Here is a 23510-nt window from a genome sequence, read left to right on the forward strand (position 1 = left end):
TCTCCCTTCCCCCCTTCTCTGCTGTCCCTCTCCCAGGGAAGAGGTCACATGTGGATCCTTGTAATCAGTTCCCCCTTTCCAACCCACTCACCCTCCACTCTCCCAGCATCGTCCCTCACACCCTTGGTCCTGAAGGTATCATCCACCCTGGATTCCCTGTACCTCCAGCCCTCATATGCACCAGTGTACAGCCTCTGTCCTATCCAGGTCTGCAAGGTAGAATTCGGATCATGGTAGTTGGGGGTGTTCTGTTGAAGATCATTAAAAGGAGTGGCAGTAGTACATCAACTGGGAGCTCCCAGAAGCTCAAGCTGGATCCAGAAGAGGAAGTGGAAGGAGGGATATCATTGCTGACGTCATCTGGCTCTTGGCTGAAAACAGAAGAGCAGAAAAATGCTTACCGGTGTTTTATTGACTACGCAAAGGCATTTGACTGTGTGGGTCAGAACAAACGAGGGGTAACATTGCTAGGAATGGGAATTCCAGAACACTTGGTTGCATTCCTATGGAACCTGTACACGGACCCAGACGGAGTCGGTTAAGTAGAACAAGGGCATGTTGCCTTCCTTAACATCAAGAAAAGTGTAAATAAGGTTGCATCCTTGCACCGTACTTATTCAGTACGTATGCTGAGCAAATTATTTGGAGAGCTGGACTATGTAAAGAAGGACCAGTCGTCAGGACTGGAGGAAGGTTTATTAACCTATAATATGCAGGTCACACACCTTGATGATGAGAGCAGGGGAGGATGCGGAGCACTTGCTCATGAAGATGCGGGACGACAGCCCTCAATATTGATAACGAACTCAATGTAAAGAAAACCAGAAGTCACGCAGGTACACCAACGATTACAGCATCATAAACGACAAAACGATTGAAGTTCTCCAGGAATTTGTCTTCCTTGGATCCACAAATCAGGGCCCGTGGGAACCTGTTGTTAGGAGCTTTTGTTGAGTTCTGACTCACAGTGACCGGATGGATGTACACCAGAATGAAACACTGCTCTCCCTGCACCGGGCTCACGGTTGTTCTAAGGCTTGAGCACATTGTTGCAGCACTGTGTTAATCCGTCTAGTGGAGGATCTTCTTTTCTGCTACCTCTCTGCTTGACCAAGCACAATGTCCTTGCCTGGATATGTAGTCCCTCGTGACGACATACCCAAAGTATGAAAGCTGAAGTTTCCCCATCCTCACCTCTCGGGAACATTCTGGCTGTACTTCCACGACCTTTGTTGTTTCTCTTGGCAGTGTTTCTTTTGGATAATGAATAAGGAAGAAGGGTGCACTCGAATCGTGGTGTTTGTTAAAGACAACTGAAAGCACCGTGGAGGGCCAGAAGAACCGACAAATCTGTCCGGGAAGAAACACAGTAGAATGCTCCTTAAAAGCAAGACGGTGAGACTTCGTCTCATATATTTTGGACGTGATCAGGAGAGAGAAGTCTCTAGAAAAGGACATTAAGGTTGGTCAAGCTGAAGGTCAACAAGAATGAGGATGACCTCAACAAAGTTGATTGACAGGACGGCTGCCACATTGGCTCAAACAGGAGGGTGTTGGTGCGGATGGCACCGAGCCGGGCAGCCGCTGTGCACAGGGTCACTGAGTCAGAACTCACTCAACCGCACATAATGCCAACAGGGAAACATACCCTTCCTGTGTTTTTAAAGAAGAATACTGAAACACAAAAAGCAAAAGCAAGCAAACATGAGACCTCAAATATTTTTTTAAATGATTAAAGTAAGTGAAAGGTCCAGCTTTTACATGATCAGGCCTCTTCTTGAGAAGTAAACATGTTAATGGAAGTTGTGTATCTGTGTTGATTGGCTTTTAAAATATGTACATAGATGTATATGCCCATAATTCTTATTAAAATCGCCGTATATCGTATATAATTAACATTTTGTCTGTAACTCATCTTTTCTGGAAATACATATTCTGCCTATGTTGATCGTGATGTGTGGTTTTAGAACATCTACAGGTTTCACACACACACACACACCTACATGTGTAAGTAACATTAGTTTTCCCTAGTGATTTCTAATGTCATTATAAATGCACTTGAAGGCTGGCCACATGCAAGCATATGGAAACTATAGATTTTGCATGGGGAAATTCTCTCCCTATGAGGGCAAGGAGCTGTGAGACTGTCAGATGTTTTATATTAATATGATACGATAAAGGCAATTCTAGCTAAACTCTTGTGATGACTTAGCAAAAGCTTAAATTGCAATTTAAAATGTTTCTTTTAGGCAGTGTGGGGAGGGGGGAAATCACATCACCTTGAATGAGGGGAGTGCGTGATGGGGACCCAATGCCCATCTGTAGACAGCTGGACATCCCTTGCAGAGGGGTAGTGGGGAGGAGATGAGTCACTCAGGGTTCAGTGTAGCAACAATGAAACTCAAAACCATCCTCTAGTTCTTGAACGCTTCCTCTCCCCCCCCCCCAATTATCATGATCCCAATTCTACTTTGCGGACCTGGTTAGACCAGAGGATGCACAGCGGTGCAGTAGGGATCTGGAAACACGGGGAATCTAGGACGGATGAACCCCTCAGGGCCAGCGGTGGGAGTGGTGACACCAGGAGGGAAGGGGGTGTAGAAAGGGAGAACCGATCTCAGGGATCTACATGTAACTTCCTCTCTGGGCGATGGGCAACAGGAAAGTGGGTGAGGGGAGACACCAGGCAGTGTAAGATAAGATAAAATAATTATAAACTATTAAAGGTTCATGGGGGAAGGGGGAGGTCCAGTGAGGGAGGGGGAGAGGAAAAAAAAGGAAACCGAGCTGATTCCAGGAACCCAAGTGGAAGGCGAATTTTGAGAATGACGAGGGCAACGAATGTATAAGGGTGTTTCATTCAATTGATGTATGTATGGATTGTGATAAGAGTTGTATGAGCCCCAATAAAATGATTTTAAAAATAAAATATTTCTTTTTTGCCTCAGAGTCAAAACTCTAATAGATATGGTTTAAAAGATCAGAGTGCTGCTAATCATTTATTTTAAGTTAAATGCTCAGTGTGATTCTTTTCCAAATAAAATGAAACCCTAATTGTTGCAGAATGTTAGATAAATTGATAGCAAAGATTCGATTAATCATTTCTATTTATTTTATCTTCCTATTTTATGATTAAGAGAAAGAAATATGCCAGAGACGAAATGAAGGAAATGATTTCCCCCTTTTTCTTGTTTTGTTTTGTTTTTAAAGCATTGCATTGGGAGTTATACAGATATCACATCATTCCCAAGCTCAGTCATGTCAAGTAGTAGTGTACAATTGCTACCACAGTCAGTGTCTTTTTCTTGTTTTTCGTCAGATCATGGCACAAATGATTGCGTCCTTGTGGATGTTGAACATTGTGCATGCAGCTTACTGAATATCCCTTTCTGTTTAGTGACTTCGGATGAAAGCAATAAAACTTGGGGAAGGAACACAGTCTGTCGCCAAGAAGAGTTTGAAGATGTGAGACGGAACTTCAAGAGGAAAGGTTGCACCTGGGGACCAAATTCGATTCCGATAAAAGAAAGAACTAACTGCAAAGAAAGGTACACCTGTGATGACCACAGGGCCCCCGATGCTTGACAGACAAATGCCTTTCTCATTGTGGTTGTTACCAGGCTTGTCTGTTAAAAAGCAGTGAATCCGGACAGACCTAGATAGGAATTTCATTTTCATGGATGAGCTTTTCATACTCATGATTCAGTTAAAATTTGTATTTGTACTGTTAACCCTGCAGAACTCAGGGTGTAGAAGTCTTCTCTGTATTGCCTTAAAAATACTGGAATTGTGTCGTATGGTTGTATTGCATCAAAATTAACATTTTTGTTTTATAGAATAAGACCTCTCTCAGATGGCAACAGTCCTTGGTCAACTATCTTAATTAAAACTCAGAAAACCATGCCCTTGGCTTCCTTATTTGTGGACCAGCCAGGTAAATATGTTTCAGGAATAGAATTTGTTTTTGATTGCCCTGATATTTATGGTCATTAAAGTGTTACCGAAAGGCGAGCAGGTGGTAACATTTACCTGTGGTTTTCACTTAGACTCCAAATGTTTTTAGGTAATTTGTGGCTCGCTCCTTTCCTTTAGTAGAAAATTAGTCTTGGTGGGCCAAGGAGGGGAGGAAGGGGAAACCGAAGGTGATGACCAACACAGAAACTCACCGCCACCCCTCTCCAGGGTGCTGAACAACAGAAGCTGTGGGGGGAAGGGAGACAGCGGTCAGTGTAAGATATGAAAATAATAATTTATGATTTACTAAGGGGCCCTGAAGTGGGAAGGGGAGAGGAGCTGACACCAAGAGCTCAGTAGAAAGAAATGTCTAGAAAATAATGATGGCAACATGTGTACAAATGTGCTTGTTACAGTTGATGTGTAGCTTGTCATAAAACCTGTAAGAGCCTCAATAAAACGATTAAAAGAAAAAGTATCTAGATTAATTGCATAGAAGCAGGTTGGTTCACTGTAGGAAATAGGAAAATGTAGATTCTCTGCGAGTTTTTCTGTTCCTGGCTGTATAGCCACCTCTGGGGGTGTCTTAAGGAGCCCTGGTCAGAGAGAGGGTGCTGTGCTGGGCTGCCACACACCAGCCCCTCCACAGGAGAGAGATGAGGTTTTCTACTACTGCAGTCACGGTCTCGGACACCCTCAGAGTCAGTGCGACCCTGTTCTCTAGTCGGAATCCACTCGATGGCAGCAGGTCTGGTTTGTAGTCTGGGGGTGTGTCTTGGAAAGACAGCTAGCGTGTTCTTGCGAAGGAAGGGGGTCAAGACCATCTCATGTACCTTGAGATGCAACAGAGCAGCGCCTGGGGATGGACATCCTGCTTCACGAAGTAGATCAGCAAGAAAGCAGACTCGGCCTGAGGCGTGCGGACCTGATGGCTGTAACAAGGGGGGCTCAGGCCATGGTGAAGATGACCCCAAACTGGCAGTGTTTCATTCTGCTTGATGTGGGTCCCTCTGAGCACGGACCCACTCGACAACACAGACAGCAGACGTGGCAGAAATCTTCGCGTTTAACTCGGTAAAACGGCTTGAAGACTATTCCGTAGGCATTTCTGTTCCATTTAAATGCATCTTGATAAGAACAGTAAGAAAAGGTGGTTGAGATAAGGAAATTACTGAGGAAAAGACAAACCTTAAAGGTTGCTCTTACCCCCCCAAAAAAGTTAAGTGTGGTGAAGAAACTAGATGGTGCCCGTAGCGGCTCAGGTCTTAGAGGCTTAGGTTCAAACACACAGCCATCTAAGTGAGGCATCACCTAAGTCCACATGGAAGAAGCACACCAGCCTGTGTGATCCAAGGACTGCAAATAATATAACCCCAATATAGAGGAGGGAATGGCAGCAAAGCGTACATTGGGAACGGCGGGTTTCCAGAAGGATCGTGGATGACAAAATGGAAGTCCACAATCCATTTGCATGGATTAGCCTCCGGTGAGCCCCTCCTGTCATAGTGGAGGATATGAATCAATCACCCTTTTATCAGACAGAGGGCAGACATTGTAAAATTGCTGTTAGCAGAAGTGATTAAGTCAAAATGTAATGTTATTTGGTCTCCCTTTTGACCCATTTTAAAGCTATTTCAGTTTTGTTTTGTTTTGTTTTTTCGTTTTGGGTTTTTTTGTTGTTTAGTTGTTTTTTTTCACCATCCTCTCTATTTTTATTCTGTTCAATCCCATCGCCGCGGCCACTATGCCAATACATCTTTTTTCTTAATCATTTTATTGGAGCGCATACAACTCTTAGCACAGTCCACACATGCATCAATTGTGTAAAGCACACTTATGCATGAAGGAGTGATGCATATGGATTAAGCTCCTGGGAAACCCTCTGACTGTGGACCAGGCATGTGAATGACCTTAGCTAACCTTGCTAACAGTGCCTTGGAAAGTGGGTTGCTACAAGCGCGGTTAGGTTAAAGTCCGGCACCCCATCATTAGCTCTTCCTTCACCCATTTAAACTTGTTCTGGTCTTGAATATTCTGTGCTTTCTTTTCTATTGAAGTTTTTCATCTGCTTTACCCTGTTCTTTGTGAGTTGTTTTTGTTTGTTTTTTTAATGTTTTTCTGTATATGAAATTCAGGATAGGTAAATCTATAGCAACAGCAGCTGGATGAATGGTTCCTTAAGGGTGTGGCAGGGGAGGTTGGGGGGCAAACAGGGAGCTAATAACGGGTACAAGATTGAAAGGAAAATGGTTCTGAAACTGATTGTGGCAATGATTATGCAACTCTTCTTGAGTGGATATTGAATTGTATGATATGTGAATTCTATGCCAACCAAATGATTGCGGGTGGGGCAATGAAAACGAAAAAAGGAAGCTGTGTTGGACAGGGTTCTCTAGAGAGACAAAACCAGATTGCTAGTAATTATATATAAATATATTTATAAAGATAGATAGATATATAATACAAGAAATAAACCATTAAATATTATACAGATAGATAATACAAGAAATTAACAGTTAAATTATAAAGCAGTGAGACACTAGCAGTCCTTTAAGGCTTGAGAGCTGCCAGTTGCCAGTCCCCTTCTGTAGAGAGAGCTGGGCTATATATACCCAGGCAGCAAACAGCAAGGCAGGTCCCCAACTGTCATCAACTGTCAGTCCCCAGCTCCAGAGATGAACATTCCAATCATGTGGGCTTAAAGGGACCTCAACTTGCAGCGACACAGTCCACAGGCTAGGCATCCCACAGGTAGTGTACCCCTTTAAACTGAGGCACAGAACAAGCAAGGCGAGGCTCACCGAGCCATTTATCCCTCTGCCCTTCAGTTAATCCTACTTCTGTTTATCGGCCAGGCTGGCACGATAAACTATCGCAGAAGCAAAGGAGAAAATTGGCCTTTGTACTTGGCAATTTACCATGTTGTTCTTTTGAGGGGCCCTGTAGTATGGTGGGTTATGAGTTGGACTACAAACTGCAAGGTAAGCAGTTCTGTGTCCTATAGCGTCCCTCTAAATGGAGATGGACTCCGTGGCATTGAATTTAACCACATTATTAAGGAGCAACTGGGTTTAAATTTCTCTGTTTAATTGAAAGCGTCCTTCCTGAACGCCTTTGCTCATAATACTCCACTCTTCGCTCTCTGTCCCAGTACTCCTCATGTTCATAGTTTTATAGCTCGCATTTTCTCTGCCACCCCCATTGTCAGCTCCACAAAGGCCAGGCATGTCTGCTTCCCCCCGGTCCATTCTCACTGTTACGAACATAGGAAGCACTCAGAATGAATTAACTGATATGAATGTTTTATGACTAAATGAAGGACTATTTGGATTTACATAATTATATAAACTCCATGCAAATTATATTTACCAAGACAGAACGCTCTGCAAATACTTGCCAGTAGTCATAAGCAATGGGAAAGATTATAAATGGGTCCCTGGATGCATAAAGCCCTGACCCGCTCAGGGAGGGAATAAACACACACGAGTTGTTAAACCCACTTCCATAAACTTGTACGAAGAACAAGAGACAGTTGTATAAGCAGAACAAGGTTACACCATGGCTTAAAATTAGGAAAGGTGCTCCACAGGATTGTATCTTTTCACCGTATTTATTCAGTCTGCATGCTGAACAAATGTACAGCCCAAGAAATAAATTTTTTAGGCCTGTTCCTGGGGTTATTTGAGGTGCTGGTTCTGAAATTTGCATTGGATAGACAAGGTCTAGTTTCTTAGACATGGTTGAATTTATAAAAATGTAAGTGCTCCTCTAAAGATCTCCTTCGCAGAATCAGGATGTCAGAACAAGCTTTCTTTCTTTCTTTTTTTAAGATCATTTTATTGGGGCTCTTACAGCTCTTGTATAGCAATCCATAAATCAATTGTATGAAGCATATTTGTACATATGTTGCCATCATTATTTTCTAAACATTTACTTTCTATTTGAGCCCTTGGTATCAGATCTTTTTTCCCCTCCCTCCCACCTTTCCCCCTTCTCTCCTGTTATGGTTACTCCCATTGCTGTTCCTGAGAGGTTTATCTGCCCTGGATTATGTGTATCATGATCTCTTATCTGTACCTGTATACATGCTCTGGTCCAGCCCAAAGTGAAAGATGGGACTGGGGGGGGGGGTTATGATAGTGGGGGGTGAGGAAGCCTCAAAGAACCAGAGGACTATTGTGTGTTTCATCAGTGCCACACTGTGCCCTTCCTTGTGACCCTTCTGTGAGGGGATGTCCCATTGTGTACAGATGGGTTTTGGGTCTCAGCTCCAAATTCCCTCATTCTCAATCACGTTTTTGTTTGTTTGGGGTCTTCTGATGCCTGTTACCCGATCCTGTTGACACCTCATGATCGCACAGGCTTTTGTGCTTCTTCCGTGTGGTCTTGTTGCTTCCCTGCCAAATGGCCGCTTATTAAACACAAGTCTTTAAGACCCCAGATGCTATATCTTTTGATAGCTGGGCACTGCTCGCTTCTTCACCACACGTGCTTGTGTACCCATTTTGTCTTCAGCGATCATGCTGGGAGGCTGAGCATCTCGGAATGCCAGGTTGTTAGAACAAAGTGTTCTTGCATTGAGGCAGGGCTTGAGGAGAGGCTCAAAGTCCATCCCCTACCTCAATGTATTGTCATATAAATATATGTGCATATGCTAATAACTCTGTTTTTATGAATTAACGTATTTACATGTGTACACACCTATCTTTATACCTCTACCTCTATCCATAGCTTTGCTTCCTAGACCTTTCCTCTGTTTCCTTTTACCTTCCTCCTGCCCCACCATCACACTCACCTTTCTTCTGCCTCTTAGTAATTCCTCTCGGCTAGATTGCTGTTGCTCCAACACTCCCAGGATCTCCATGTCCTCCTCATTGTTGATTTTAGTTCCCTAGTTGTTCCCCTGTCTATGGTGTTGTTTGCTCACTTTTACCTTCCCCGCCTCCTCCTCCCAAGTCCCTCTGGAACCGTCAGTCCTGTTTCTTTCTCCTTGAGCTCCTAACAAGCTTTCTTACTGGAATGGAAAATGTATGTATTTAAGTGACCACATTTTTGTGTGCATAATGACCTTTGCTTCACAACTATCTGTCTACTTCCTTTCCTGTGACGCACTCTGTTCTGCACTTGGATCCACGTTTCTGTGAACTGCCCAGCTCTCAGCAGGTGAGTCATGCATGTCTGGCGGCACGCAGGGTAAAGAAAGTGAGGAAGCGACCCGCGGTTTCCAAACTGCTTCGCATAGTGAACATTTTGAATGAATTGGGTGATCCTATCATGGGCGTAAATCTTTCCAAGGAATCTTCTGAATTGCTTTCCTCCAGACCAAAGGAATGTACTTTAGTCTGGAACAAAAATTACAGTTTATGGAAGCAGAGAAAGGGCTTGCTGCCATTCTGTTCCAAAGACGACAACGTCCTATTCTGTAATGACAACCAGAAAGCACCTGAAGAAAAGTAGTGTCTCCGAATAAACGCAAGTGAGCGGCTTCTTTTCATTAACAGTTCAAACAGTAGTTTGCAACGTGTTCTTTTAAAGAACGGCAACGGGTGTGATTCTGTTCCAATGAGTCATTCCATCAGGAAGAAAGAAGAAGACAAGTCTCTCTCTTCCTCAGGCTTGAAAAGAAAAATTACCAAAAACATGGGTGACGGGGTTGGTTATAGACTCGAAGAAAGTTAATTTGCTACATTTATTTTTATGCCCTTGGGAGATAATAAAGCCAAGCATGAACATTGGGCAAGAAAAGATTGGCCTCCATAAGAATATGTGGTGGTTGTGAGCTGTTGGTAGCATGAGACAGTCGTAAAGCTGGACCTGATGGACAATTTGTATAGGTTTTGAATAAAAATGCCTCTGGCATTGAATAAATAGTGCCTACGTTAACTGGACTTACGTGGAAAAAAATTAAGGCAGGCATTTTCGATGGTCCACAGATCAGGCACTTTATAAATGGACCTACATTTCATAGCATCAATGAATGAAATCAGATCATGTGCCTGGTCTTCCTTTGTTCTTCTTGTAGAAAACTTCCTTGGCAACAAGAAGGCAGTTAGGACTAGCACCCCGTAGAGGAAATGCTCTTTCATTTCTACAGGCTTGACTGTCACATGAGTGTTATTGTCCACAGTTCCAAGGGTCCTCAAACTTTTAAACAGGGGGCCAGTAGACTGTCCCTCAGACCCATTGGAGGGCCGGACTATAGTTAAAAAAAAAAAAACTATGAAAAAATTCCTATGCACACAGCACATATCTCTCATTTTGAAATGAAAAACAAAACGGGGCAAAAACACCCGGCGGGCCGGATAAATGTCCTCGGCGGGCCGCATGTGGCCCGTGGGCCGTAGTTTGAGGACGCCTGTCACTAGACAGCTTTCCAGAGAACCTTAGTGACTTAAGCAAAGAGTAAGGTGAAAGATTTCACCAAGATATAAAGCAGTGGAAACCAGATACCAATGAGGATGGAATGCACACATGATGACAGACTGTTGTCGGAATTTTATGTCGGATTATCTCAACAGACACCACTCTCAGAAGACTTGCAAAAGGAGCCTCCTGTGTGTCAAAGGACTAGAGAGTTTGTATCAGACATCTGTGCTTTCAGTATGAAATAAGTCGATTTTCATCTATTAAAACTGCCCTTTTCATTTTTAATATGGTCCCGTCATGCTTAAAATACTTTGAAAAGTACATTAAAGTATCCTGATTTTTTTAATGGGACAAAAAGAGTGAAGAGCGCTAGGTGGCATAGAGTCTGTGTCTCAAAAGCTGGAGACACGAGTACCAGTTTGGAACCAACAGGACAAATCTATCTAGGAACAGATCTAACCTTCGAAGCACCGCGGTGTGTGTTGGCCAGTGGACACTCTGAGAAACAGGCGATCCGAAGAACACCGCAGCCGAATGAAAGGGAAGCTTCTTAACCTGCAAGATGCAGCTAACACCGTCTTGCTTACTGCAAGTGAGGAGGACTTGAAGCATTTGTTGGTTGAAATCAAGCGCGGCAGCCTCCATTATGGATTTTAGCACCATGTAAAGAAACAGAAACCGTGACGGCGTCACCAGTAGACATCATGATAAACGGAGAAAAAAGATCGAAGCTGTCAATGATATCATCTTGCTAGGATCAACAATCAATACGTGTGGAAGCAGTAAGGTTTGTTTGTTTGTGGTCTTTATTTGTTTGGGACCTAATTCTGGAACAATTATTGGAGGTTCTTTGGTAGACGCATGCGAAATCAGATGGAGGGGTTTTGAGTCGAGCAAATAAGGAAAATGATTTTAGCATCGTCTTCGGTCGAATTTCTTACCCTTTGGGGACTTTGTCACCTTTGGGAAACTTCATCTACTGCCCGCTGCCACCGAGTCGATTCTGACTCTTAGGGTGGAACTACCTCTGTGGGTTTTCAAGTCCGTAACTCTTTACGGGCGTGGGAAGCCTTGTCTTTCTCTTGCTCACCTATTGCAGTGGTTCCTAAACTTTAGTAAGCTCTGGTTTGAACATGGGAAGCTGGACTCCATCCCTCAGATTTCTTACTCAATAGTCTGGGATAGGCCACGGATTTTCATTTTTACCAGCCCCCAAGCAATGTAGTCATTGCTGATCCAGGCAAAACGCCCAGAGAAACACTAACATGTTCTAACTGTTCTTTTAAACACACCCTAACTGTTCTTTTAAACATAGCTAGCTATGGATAAGGACATCCATCCGTATGTTTTAGACCTGAGGAGGGCATGTTTTGTGTAACCTACCTTTCTCATGTCTTGCGTGTGAGTGACATTTTTTTCCTATCTAATTTCTATTACTCCTACCGATGAAGAACCATCTCTTGAGTGATAAAAGCCAGCAATGGCTCTTTAGAAGACAGTTCAAATAATCTTTACTGTCAAAAGCGAACGGCAATGATGTATATGTCTACCTTTCTTTAGGTGCTTGCGAAGAACCAAAGCCTTCCCCTGATGGATTGGAGAACAGAAAACCAAAGCAAATAAAATTGCCCAATCAAGCCTACATTGATGTGCCGCTGTGTAGAGACGACCACAGGGAGAACTCCGGGGCCCCTGAAAGCTTTGAGGAAGACTCGGCCGGCTCGGCCCCGGGCACCCCTCAGGTGACCCCGACGGACAGTCTGAGAAGACCACCCCAGAAAAAGAAAATGGACTCCGCTGTGTATGCGTGCACGGTGCTTCTTGCGTCTGTGGCTTTGGGGCTGGATATCAGAGAGCTTGCTACAGCGCAGGCTTCGGATGAGTTGCTGCTCAAGGAAGAAAAGAAGAAGAGAGAGGCCGTCTTGCAGCGTGCTGCCAGGCCTCGCAGAAGTGCCAGTCCGCTGACAAGACTGCCGTCTAAGAGAGAGGAGACCGACAGTGCTCCTTCGTTCCCCCTGCCAAGTGCTGTGAATCTTTTTTCCGTGCCTTCGCTTTCCACAAAGTGCCTGCTGCAGGCTGACCAGGATGACATCTCTGTGGGCAGCGCACACACCACCTCTTACCTAGAGATTCCAGCTCCACAGCTTCGTTCCGCTTTCCAAGGATGTCATCATGAGCCCACCTCCGTGTCAAGACTTGACCTTGATCGGGGCCTCCTGAAAAACCAGTCATCTTCCCCCGTGAAACACGGGAACGTGCCTAATTGTGCACCTTCACAGGGAAGAACGTCCCATCACAGACGGACCCTGTCTGATGGAAATACGTCTCAGTTTCCAAGTAGGTTGTTCTATTTGGGTAACAGTCTTTGAGTTTAGAATGGAACATTGTATGGGTAGATCGGATTTTTTTCCTTTTTTAAATGAGTGCCTTTAAAAATCGGTTTTAATTGTTCACTTAACATGTTTAATGTGTCTACCCTCCTCTCCTTTTTGGTTTGCTCTTAATTAACTGTACTTGGCTTCTGATAAAGCATAGTTCAATGTCGGTATCCTACTGAGTTCACCAGGGATTGTCCACATTGACACATACAATACAGCGAATCTTCGAGTGTCCAGATGTGGACATTCATAAATGTAAACAAATTTTCTAGTTTTTCTAGTCAATGAAATGAGAGGTGGTTGACTAGAGAGAAAGCACTAGTATGTGGGCAGTGGTGATTCCATGATAGAATTCTTGCCTAGGACCTCTGGTGGCACAGTGGATTAAGCACTGGGGTGCTAACCACAAGGTCTACAGTTCAAAGCCAACCCTGCTTAGCAGCAGGAAAAGAAAAGGCTCTCCACTGCGATTAAGAGTTATATTCAATCCTTCTTCAGTTCTCCCTTATTCCTAAAAATTCAATTATAAAAGGTGATAGATTCATAGAGAAAAGAATTCTTGCCTCACCTGCAGGAGACCCAGGTTCAATTCTCAGTCAATATACCACAAACACAGCCACCTCTTGTCTATCAGCAGAAATTTACGTATTACTTCAATGCTGAATTAGTTTCATCAGAGCTTCCAAACTTCCCGTATATGCTCATGTATAAGCCGAGTTTTTCAGCAAATTTTTATGCAGTTTTTGTGGTAAAATTAGGTGCCTCAGCTGATATGCAAGTCAGCTTATACTCGAGTATATATGGTAGATGGATTAGGAAGAAAGGCCTTGAAAACGATCTTAAATTGAGCTAATCAAACCGTGTGGATCACAGTGATCCAATCCCATTGTATATCGGGTTGCCATGTGTCGGGGGACAGCACAAGGACAGCTAACAACTTCAATCACTAATTGTGTTTTGAAACAGATAGAAATCGCTTCTCCGCCTTTTGGCTAAGATCAAGTGCAGTATCTGTTCTTATCAGTTTAATATCTGATATGTCCTCTATCCGAGGACAATCTATTAAATGGATTTTTGGAACAGGAAGATGGAATAGGAGCTTGCTCCGTCCACTTCACACATAGACCTGGTAGTGCAGTATCTCCAGGAACAGATAGAATTTGAAGAAAGCTCATCCAACTCCCTTAGATTATATAGAAGACAAATCATTTGCCCAAATCTAAACCAAAAATGAGCGGGAGAGTGAGATAGTTAGTTTATTGTGCCAGCCTGGCCAATAAACACAAGTGGGATTAATTGAAGGGCAGGGAGATAAATGGCTCAGTGAGCCTCGCCTTTGCTTGTCTCTCGCTCTTTGATCATCGGACCAGTGTGCGGCTGCCTTGCTTGTTCTGTGCCTCAATTTACAGGTTACACTACCTTTAGGACGCCTAGCCTGTGGACTGTGTCGCTGTAAGTTGAGGTCCCTTTAAAGACCACACGATTGGAATTTACATCTCGAGCTGGGGACTGACTGTTGGTGACCTGGCTGACAGTTGGTGACCTGCCTTGCTGTTTGCTGCCTGTACTGAGATAGCCTAGCTCTCCTCTCTACAGAGGATGACCTGGCGGCCCTCAAGACTTGAAGGACTGCCAGTGTCTCACAATTCTCTCACGGGAATGAGTCGCACTGAGCCATTTGTACGGCTTTATAATTTAACTGTTCATTTCTTGTATTATATATCTATATCTGTATATAATTAAACAGTTCATTTCTTGTGTTATATATATCGAACTATCTTTATAAATATATATATATATATCAGCAATCTGGTTTTATCTCTCTAGAGAACCCTGTATAATACAGAGAGGTAACAGTAACTTGGTCCTCTGATCCCCAGAGAGGGCCCTTCCTTATCTTCTGTCACACCGCTTCACGTGTTGAGACTGAATCGAGCTGGCATTATCCCCAGGGACACATATAACACACAATTCCCTAAATGGAATATATGTCCAGGTGTGGACCTCCAAAATAGAATCAGCTTTCTAGTTGTTCTAATCATTTAAATTAAAAATCGGAATATCGTAACGCCGCGTTAGCTAGCTTGGGATAGCAGACGTGCACGCCGGTGTTATTTAAAGTACTTGGCGTTGTACTAAATGTTTCAGCCAAGAGATACTCCCATGATTCCCCTGATCCTAGGATATGTTTAAACAGTACGATTTACATGAACTTGGAGTTTTCCCCAACTTATCACTTCACCTCTGTTGGGAACAGATTGGCAGGCAGTTCCAGTTTATTAGCTTAACAGGGGGCCAGAAGTAAGAGCTACTGTGCAGTAAATAAAAGAGGCCTGAGGGCATCGGCTGTATGTTTGACTGTTAACCACAAGGTCAGCTGTTCGAGCCCACCAGCTGCTCTGTGAGAGAAAGATGAGGCTTTCTGCATCCACGAAGGTTTTCAGCTTCAGAAACACACAGAAGATCCACTCTGGCCTGTAGGGTCCCCCTGTGAGTTATAATTGTCTGACTGGAAGTGATTTTTGATACAATAAAAAGAGATGCAAGTGTTCTGAAATCCAACATGGGTCCGTCAGAATTCAAACTGCTTTATTCAAATGTGCTAACCTTGCTATAAAATGGCTCAACTTCACCTGTGTGCACAAAGACTCTTAACAGAAAAGATTCTTGTGAGATAATTGATGTGAATTGTCCACTGAGTTCTGTATATTAAGACGTGTTCTGAAATGTTTACCGTCACATTGAAAGAAGAAAACTTTGGATCTTCGAAATATTTATGAAAATTGCTACAAAGTCTTACATTTTCGACCCTCTAAATTGTCCTCACATCTTTCATACAAGTGTCTTTTCAATTTTCTTTTTGCTTTTCCACTCTCTCCAGGTGTGTTCTGGCTTTGCTGGTGACTTGTTGTTGTTGTGAGGTGGCAGCAAGTCAGTTCTGACCCATAGCAACCCATTGCAAAACAGAACAAACCAAGCCCAATCCTGCACCATCCTTCCAATGGTTCCTAAGCCTCAGCCCATTGTTGCCACCCCAGTGTCAATCCGTCTCGTTGAGGGCCTTCCTCGTTTTTGCTGGCCCCCCCTTTTACCGAGCATGGCGTCCTTCTCCATGAACTGTTCTCTCCTCTGGCATGTCCAAAGTCTTCTGTAAGACCAAGTCTGCTTGCCTCTAAGGAGCACTCTGTCCGTATTTCTTCCAAGACAGATGGGTCTGTCCTTTTAGCAGTACATGGTACTTTCAATATTGAGCTCCAGCACTACATTTAAAATGCATCAATTCTTCGCCATTATTCAGTGAGGCAGTGGAAAATACCATGGCCTGGGTGAGGCGCACCTTAGTCCTTGTGTTAGTCCGGGTTGACTAGAGGAACCAATCCAGGGACACTCGTACGAGGTGTCAGAAACAGCTTTATATCAAAGAGCAATTGTATATTGAGAGAACATCCCAGCCCAGTCCAGATCAAGCCCATAAGTCTGATATTAATTAGCCCATATGTCCGATACTAGTCTATAAATTTCTCTTCAGACTCATGTAGCCACTGGCAAGGATGCCAAATGCAGGAAGATCACAGGCCAGTGAGTGAAAAGTCTTGTGGATCCAGTGGTAGGGGAAGCATCTCAGCTCTGGCCGGGTCTAAACATGGCTCCTCAAGTGTCCCAACAGCAGAATCGGAAGCAGAGAGTATGTGCCTCACATCCAGGGAGAGAGAGAGGGAGTTCCCAGAATCCTCATGAGAAGGCCACACCCACAAGGAGACATCATCAGCCTGTGACCTGATAATGACATATGATGGACATCACGCCCTCTTCTGAGTCTGGCCTGAACATCTGGCAGTTCCCCACCAATGTACTATGACAGCCGTTGTTGGAAAATCTTAAGCAAAATTGTATGTACATGCAATATCTATAACTTGATCATTCCGTTGGGACACTGTTTTTTTCCCCCGGAATGGGCACGATTATGGATCTCTTCCAGTCAGCCAGCCAAGTAGCTGTCTTTCAAAGTTCTTGGCGTTGACAAATGAGTGCTTCTGACATTTCATCAGCTTGTTGAAACGTTCCCATGGCTATCCCCTCAATTCCTGGAGCCTTATTTTTGTTCATTCTTGTTCAGTGCTTCTTAACGTCTTCCTCCAGTACCTTTGGTCCTTGCCCATATGCGGAGATGGTGGCATGTCGACTAGTTCTTTGGATACAGTGAGTCTGCGTATTCTTTCCGTCTTGATGCTTCCTGCTTCACTCTGAATTTTCCTACAGAGAGTAGCTCGTCGTCTCTGTATATTGACAGCCTCCCGTACCAAAAAGAAAAATCTGCTGCCACTCATTGGATCTCACAGTGACCCTGTGGGACAGAGAGGAACTTCCCCTTTGGGTTGCCAAACCTTTCCATCGTTGAAAGGCTGCAGAGTGACTGGATTTGAACTACTGACCTATTAACTGGAAGCTCAGTGTGTAACCAAGTAGCCACCAGGGGTCTAGTTACAGCTCTTTGAAAGCCCCTTGATACCTAATTCTTTTTCAATTATTTCTTACCTTTTTTTGTTGTTGTTTTTTCTTGGAATTTGTGGGTCTGAATTCTGCTCCCTTCAGTTTCCAAGACTGGAACTGTGAAGCCCCATCTTTCTCCTGCAGAGCAGACTGGTGGTTTCAAACTGCTGACCTATTGGTTAGCAGCCCAATGCACACCCACTACACCACCAGGACTCCTTTTTTATATTTGAAATTAGGATGATAGGTTAATCGATGAGTATAACTTACCAGCTGAAAATATAGTGGAATGCCATATCTAAGAAACGAGAGCCGATGCAGTCTATCCGACGCAAACCAAATAAGCCCAGGAGGAGGTCCAAAAACCAAGACACCAAGAAAATAATGCTTGTTGTTGTTGGACTGTGTTCTTGAACTGACTTCCTCATTTTCTTGCCTTGAGCGCCATGATGGCCAGGGTAATGGTTAAGATTATAGGAATTATCTGGGTCCCACTCTTAACCCTGTCTCAGTTCTGTGACTGACTTGCATGTGACTTTGGGCAAATCATTAAAAACCTTATGTGCTTCAGTTTCTTTATCTGTAAAGAGGAGGTGGTAATATCATTACCTCAGTTAGGATAATGGTAAGAAGTTAATACCATACCGGGGCCTAGTGGCATAATATAGGAAGGGCCTAGTGGCACAGTGGTTACACATTGGGCTGCAATCATCACCGTCAACAGTTCGAAACCACCGCCAGCTCCACAGGCTAACACCAGAGCTTTCCACTCCTGCGAATGGTTACAGGCTCAGAAACGCGGGGGCAGGTCTACTCTAGCCTATATGGTCTCTGAGTCAGCCTCGACTCAATGGCTGTGAGATTTTGGTTTTTAGGAACTCGTTGAGATTGACTGTTACTTTTCCATATGAAAATGATTACATCTACCTCACGAGTAATGCATGTGGAAAATGCTTTCTAATGTGCAAAATGCTATACAAGGGTTGTTTGTGCTATTTTAAAACCAGAATAGCTTTTATTTCTTTTATCTTTCCTTTACCTCTTCAAGTACCTACTTTGATAGTTCTCATAGTTTTCCAGATTGTTCCACTGTCTTTTGATAGATTGTTGCCCATCAAATATCGACCCTATATAGAGTTTCCATTGCTATACATCTCTATAGGAGTAAATAGCCTCATCTTTCACCCACAGAGCAGCTGATGGATTTGAACCTCTGACTCTGAATTTAGCAGTCCATTGTTTAACAAACAGCACAGCCAGGGCTTCTGTAATACACGAGAGCTGTAATAATGTATAGTGATACGCACGGAAACCCCAGCACGTCATCTCAGAAGCAACTATTCTTTATCTCTTACCTATGAGCCAGTAACCGACAACGGGTCGCTTCTTAAGAACAAAGATGAGGAAGGGCGAGGTGTAAACACCTATTGTCATTAGCTTTCCAAAATCGTATTCTGAAAGTTTGATCATAGCGATCCTTGCTAAGCGTCTGGAATGTCTTTTAATCCAATCCATCTTGAAATCTATTCAGTTCATGAGGAAATTCTGGTTTCCACCGGCCTATGTACTATGAGAGTGGACAATGATCAAGCATTGGACTAACTGAAAGTCGGGAGTCTCAGAGCCATCCGGAGGCATCTCAGAAGAAGGCCTGGCATTCTTTTCCGGATAAGTTCCAGCCTTGAAATCACTGTGGAGTACAGTTCTGCTCCGACCCCCGGGGTCAGTCTGAGACACAGCCAGAGCTAGGACAACGGTTTGATTTGGGGGTTTGTGCACGACGGAGCTTTTATTTGAGTTCTGTTTCCATGCAATTTGCAGAAGTGGACGCACTCTTACCAACCTTTTCCATGAAAAAGGAAAAATCGGTATCACTTTCTCTGGGATAGATTTTCTGGCCTCTTTGAAACTCAATTAAGTATGTATCCTTTCTGTGTGATACATTCTGTGCTGTACAATGCACATACGTGTCCCAATAGCACATAAGCATGTATGTCTATAATCTCATCTGACTGTTTGTCAGGACTTTTATAACAATATTCCTCAATACCTAGCCAAATTTGGAGAAATTCATGTGGCAATTGAAACCAATGAATAAAATAAGCTACCAAAATAATACAATCATTAGAGACCTAAAATGCACTGATTCCTGCCACACAAGTACAGTTACTTCTTTTTTTTTCCCTGTGGGGGTGGGGTGGGGGGGTCACAGTGATCAGGGCAGTTATTTCTTTCATTATGTTTTATGTCACTTAATTTTTTTTACTTAATTTTATTTTCATAAACAATTTAATGTTAATTAGGAAGAGAACACGTAACATCCAGATAAAAGGGATTAGGTATCATCTCATTTTGTAATTAAGGTGATGCTCAGAAAGGTAATTATTTGCTAAGGGACAAAACGCTATAAAACAGCAATGTCAAGATTAGGCATTTTGATGTTCTTAAAATTATATGCTTTAATTTTAGAAGTTCAGATTTGTTCATTTTTTAAGTTAAAAACCTTTATAGTCATTTGTCTCTAAGGTAGCAAAGGTATTTAAAAAGCAAGCAAGTGATTCACCAATTCACTTAAAAGAGAGGTTTCAACAATATTCTTGTGTTTTAGCATAAGAATATTTAATTAGGCTATTTGAGCGATTTGTGATAATTTTCTTATGTAATTGGATTTGCAACTCAAATACTTTATTAAATTTATTACACAATTGTGTTTTGCCTCTAATAAAAAAGAATATTTAATTATAAGAGTAATATACTATTGAGTCATATTATAATTACACATTATAACCACCATATGGATATTAGTTACGTTCACGGCTCTGTGGAATATATTCATTGAGTATGCAAAGGGGTGTTAAAATAGAACCATTACTCAAAAAAAGCTTAAAATGTTCTGGGGAAAAAAATCCAAACCTGAATCGTTTTAGAAAATTCAGTCATATTTTTTTCTCTTTTTATTTCATGTTATTATTTTGTGATATCTTGCCAGTCATATTTTTTATTAAAATACTCTTTAAAATTACCGATTGATTTGTCATTATCTTTTGGGGGAGGGAGAGACGGTGGGGACAGTCATCGACTTAGAAATCACAGTCTTTCTAACTGCACTTTTGTCTCTACCTTCTCAACCAGCTGGTGCAAGTGTTGCTGAACTACCGCTTCAACAGGTTTGGGAGGTATTGCACCTACCTTCTGCTCCCAAGAACCTGCCCAGTGAGGGCTCATCTGCACCTCAGAGACCTCTCAGTATTGTGCCTCAGCCTCGCCCTTCCCCCCTGAGAAGCCAGCTGGATCTGCTACCTGCTTCCCCTTAGAGAACCGCCGACAACAGGCTAGTGGGTCTCTCGGAGCCCGCTGGTGTCAAGGAGAGCACTGAATTGCCTGTGTCTTCTTCGCTGGATGTGGATGCTAAAGTCCAACCAGGGACCACACCGGTGCCTCTGTTCATGATGAAGGACCGAGCCAGGAGGTCATATGAGCTGGAGAAACTATCGCTGTTTTATATGGAAGTGCCTTATGTATGAATCAAGTCTGTTGTTTTTTTTTTTAAGTGAACAAATTTTAAAAATATGTCTCATTTTTTTTTCATGGTTTCATGCTGCTTGTTCAAAAGCTGTGGCCACATTCCTTAAGTAGCAATGAAGATTGCTGACTTCTCAAAAAGTGCACGTGATTTTTATCTACTGGTCTATACATTTTCCACTGGGTTTACCCGCGGTAACGTGAAATACACAAAAGTCTAAAACACGACATGTAGAGAGCAGTGTAGCGTGATGCTGGGCAGAGTGCTTCATAGACGAGTTTAATCTGCGTTGTTCTTCTGTGTACCTTGGTTGGTCTCCGCACAGGAGACGTGATGGCAATGCGCAGCACTTTAGTTTTCATGTTCCTCCTTCCCGCTGTTTCTTTTTGCCTTCGTTCATTTCTTTTCTTGTGCAAACAAAAAGCCAACAGAGCCTTCTTGGTCTAAATAATGCGATATGGATAAGGAAATGTGTCTGGAAAATAATCTGATCACTAGACTAGATGTAGACTCCTATTTAAATCTCGTAAGCAGTAAGCTTATAACACATAACGATATCTCCAGGTCTCCCCTAAATTGTGCAATGCATTTCTCTGTGTGAAGACCTTTTGCAGAACTTAGGAAAGGTAAAAACACTTCAATGTCTCCAAAATAAATTTTTAAAAGCTGAGTCATTCATGGTTAGCCAAGGCTGTGGTTCTCCACCTTCCTCATGCCGCGACCCTTTCATACAGTTCCTCATGTGGTAGGAACCCCCAACCATCACATCATTTTCGTTGCTACTTCATCACTGTCATTTTGCTACTGTTATGAATTGGGTGACCTCTGTGAAAGGGTTATTCGACCCCAAAGGGGTCGCGACCCACAGGTTGAAAACCGCTGAGCTAAGGCCCTATTGTGTACATTTATTTGAGAAAAGATAAGCTGTAGTTACTTCCATAGAAAAGGGTCTTGTTTTATCAGTGGTATATTTGGTATTTGGTATCTCAAAGTGTTAAATTTTTTTATTATGAAATAGAGTCTTACACAACATGCTACACATGATCTTAATATTTGTTCACAGTTAACATCTATTGCAAATATTCCATTTCATTTTGTCTCTATTGAAGTGTATAATTATCCTCTTAATCTCCAATACCACTAGAAACACTACAAATTCAAGAAACAGTACTGTTCGAATTTAAATACATTATAATTACTTCCCATTTCATTAGTTATAGATAAGAATTAGACACATGTTGAGATAATTTAATATAATGGAAATCACCAGTATATTTTACTTTTTAAAAATGGGTTATAAAATGGTTCTTTGAATTTTACACCAGGATTGTAAAATTATAAATCACCTCTTACAAGTTGTACATACACAGTATAAATAAACTACTAAATTAGTAGGTGATATCATGGCTATCCAGGAGTTTTTAATTTTTTCTTGGTTTATTTTGTTAAACCTTCTATGTTTGTACCTTCTTCTCACTTGAATATAAATCGTCAGTTGACGAAGAGCATTGAGATTTTTCCAAATGATGAAAAGAGAAGTCCCAGTTATTACTTGATATTTTAAGTACTTAAGGTTTGCCGAGTAACAAATTTCAGCAATTTAAAATGGATTTTTAAATTATCTAAACTTTAAAATATATTAGTTGTAATATATAAAAACAAAAATCATTTGACAATTTTTGTCACCTAGAAAGTGTGCCTCACCAGCTGGTGACTGGAGAATAGAAGTATTACATGTCTTGCCCTAAGGACCACAAGCTTGTGTGTCAACTCTTGCAGCAGGGTTGCATGTACTTATTGAAATCTGTTATGTTATTTTCCATTTTATGCCTTGGCTTTATTTTGCATGCTTACTGAATTATGGACTTGAGATGGTTTGCTCAAAATGGTATCACAGTTGAATTATGCTCTGTGTTCAGTCACTTGTTTGGCATGTAACTTCCAGCTAAAAAGAGGGAAAAAATGCCTGTCTAGATTAGTAATAAATACACAGAAGCAAAAGTATAGAAACTATGTTGTCAGTTTTGGTTCTACCAAAAAACCTCTGTGTGTGTGTGTGTGTGTGTGTCTGTGTGTGTGTGTGTGTCTGTGTGTGTGTATGTGTCTGTGTGTGTGTGTCTGTGTGTGTGTGTGTGTGTGTGAGAGAGAGAAAGAGAGATTTTTCTCCCTTTCATCCTGCTCTCCTCTCACATTTTTAGTCAACTCTACATCCTGATGTATTTTGAAGTGAAGATATATTTAAAAGATAATTGCAGTATATGGATGAGTCGATCTCATGTTAACTGCAGCTCATTATTATTATTGTTGTTAATTATTTGGGGGCTGAGATCTCTTGTACATTTGAGATTTTCTGTGGGTATCTGTGTACTTGGCAGAATTTGATTATTTATTTTTATAGAGATTTAATAGTTCCTTTAAAGGTTCACTAAGCTGATTACAATCTGACCACAGTTCAGGTGCGCCCACTGTCAGAACAGTCAGGCATGCGTGCTCCTTAGACCCTGTATTATAAAACCTTTTGACTAAGAAAATGTTTACATTTGCTGTTTATTTTTTTAATAAACTTTTTTTTATAGTTCGCCTATTTGCTCCGTGCTTTGATCTGCTGGTAATTGTGACTGTAATGTTTTATTCTTTTTTGTATTAAATAAGAAAAAAAGCATGTTAATAAATGAAGATGATTCTTAAGAAGTCTGATATGAGCCTACTAACTTCCTTAAATCAAAATGAGAGCAGAGACTTTGAAAAGGCATAAGGAAGTGTGTTAAAATGTTGGTTTCACACGTGTGCATTGAAAA

At 42.2% G+C, this 23510-nt stretch overlaps 1 protein-coding gene and 1 non-coding gene across 2 annotated transcripts in view; both read left to right on the forward strand.

The window, feature by feature from the left end:
• Positions 1–23292, forward strand: part of MAP3K21 (mitogen-activated protein kinase kinase kinase 21) — a 125089-nt gene extending 101797 nt beyond the window's left edge. The window contains exons 7-10 of the mRNA XM_075555293.1: positions 3398–3548; positions 3837–3934; positions 11881–12657; positions 20322–23292. Of these exons, the coding sequence (XP_075411408.1) occupies positions 3398–3548; positions 3837–3934; positions 11881–12657; positions 20322–20503 (1208 nt within the window). The 3' untranslated portion in view covers positions 20504–23292. The remainder of the gene's footprint in view (positions 1–3397; positions 3549–3836; positions 3935–11880; positions 12658–20321) is intronic.
• On the forward strand, positions 13671–13860 carry LOC142453880 (U2 spliceosomal RNA). The gene has a single exon (XR_012785453.1). It is a non-coding gene; the product is annotated as a U2 spliceosomal RNA (small nuclear RNA).
• Positions 23293–23510: the final 218 nt, after the last annotated feature.

Source organism: Tenrec ecaudatus, chromosome 7, assembly GCF_050624435.1.
Source record: "Tenrec ecaudatus isolate mTenEca1 chromosome 7, mTenEca1.hap1, whole genome shotgun sequence".
Taxonomy (NCBI): Eukaryota; Metazoa; Chordata; class Mammalia; order Afrosoricida; family Tenrecidae; genus Tenrec; species Tenrec ecaudatus.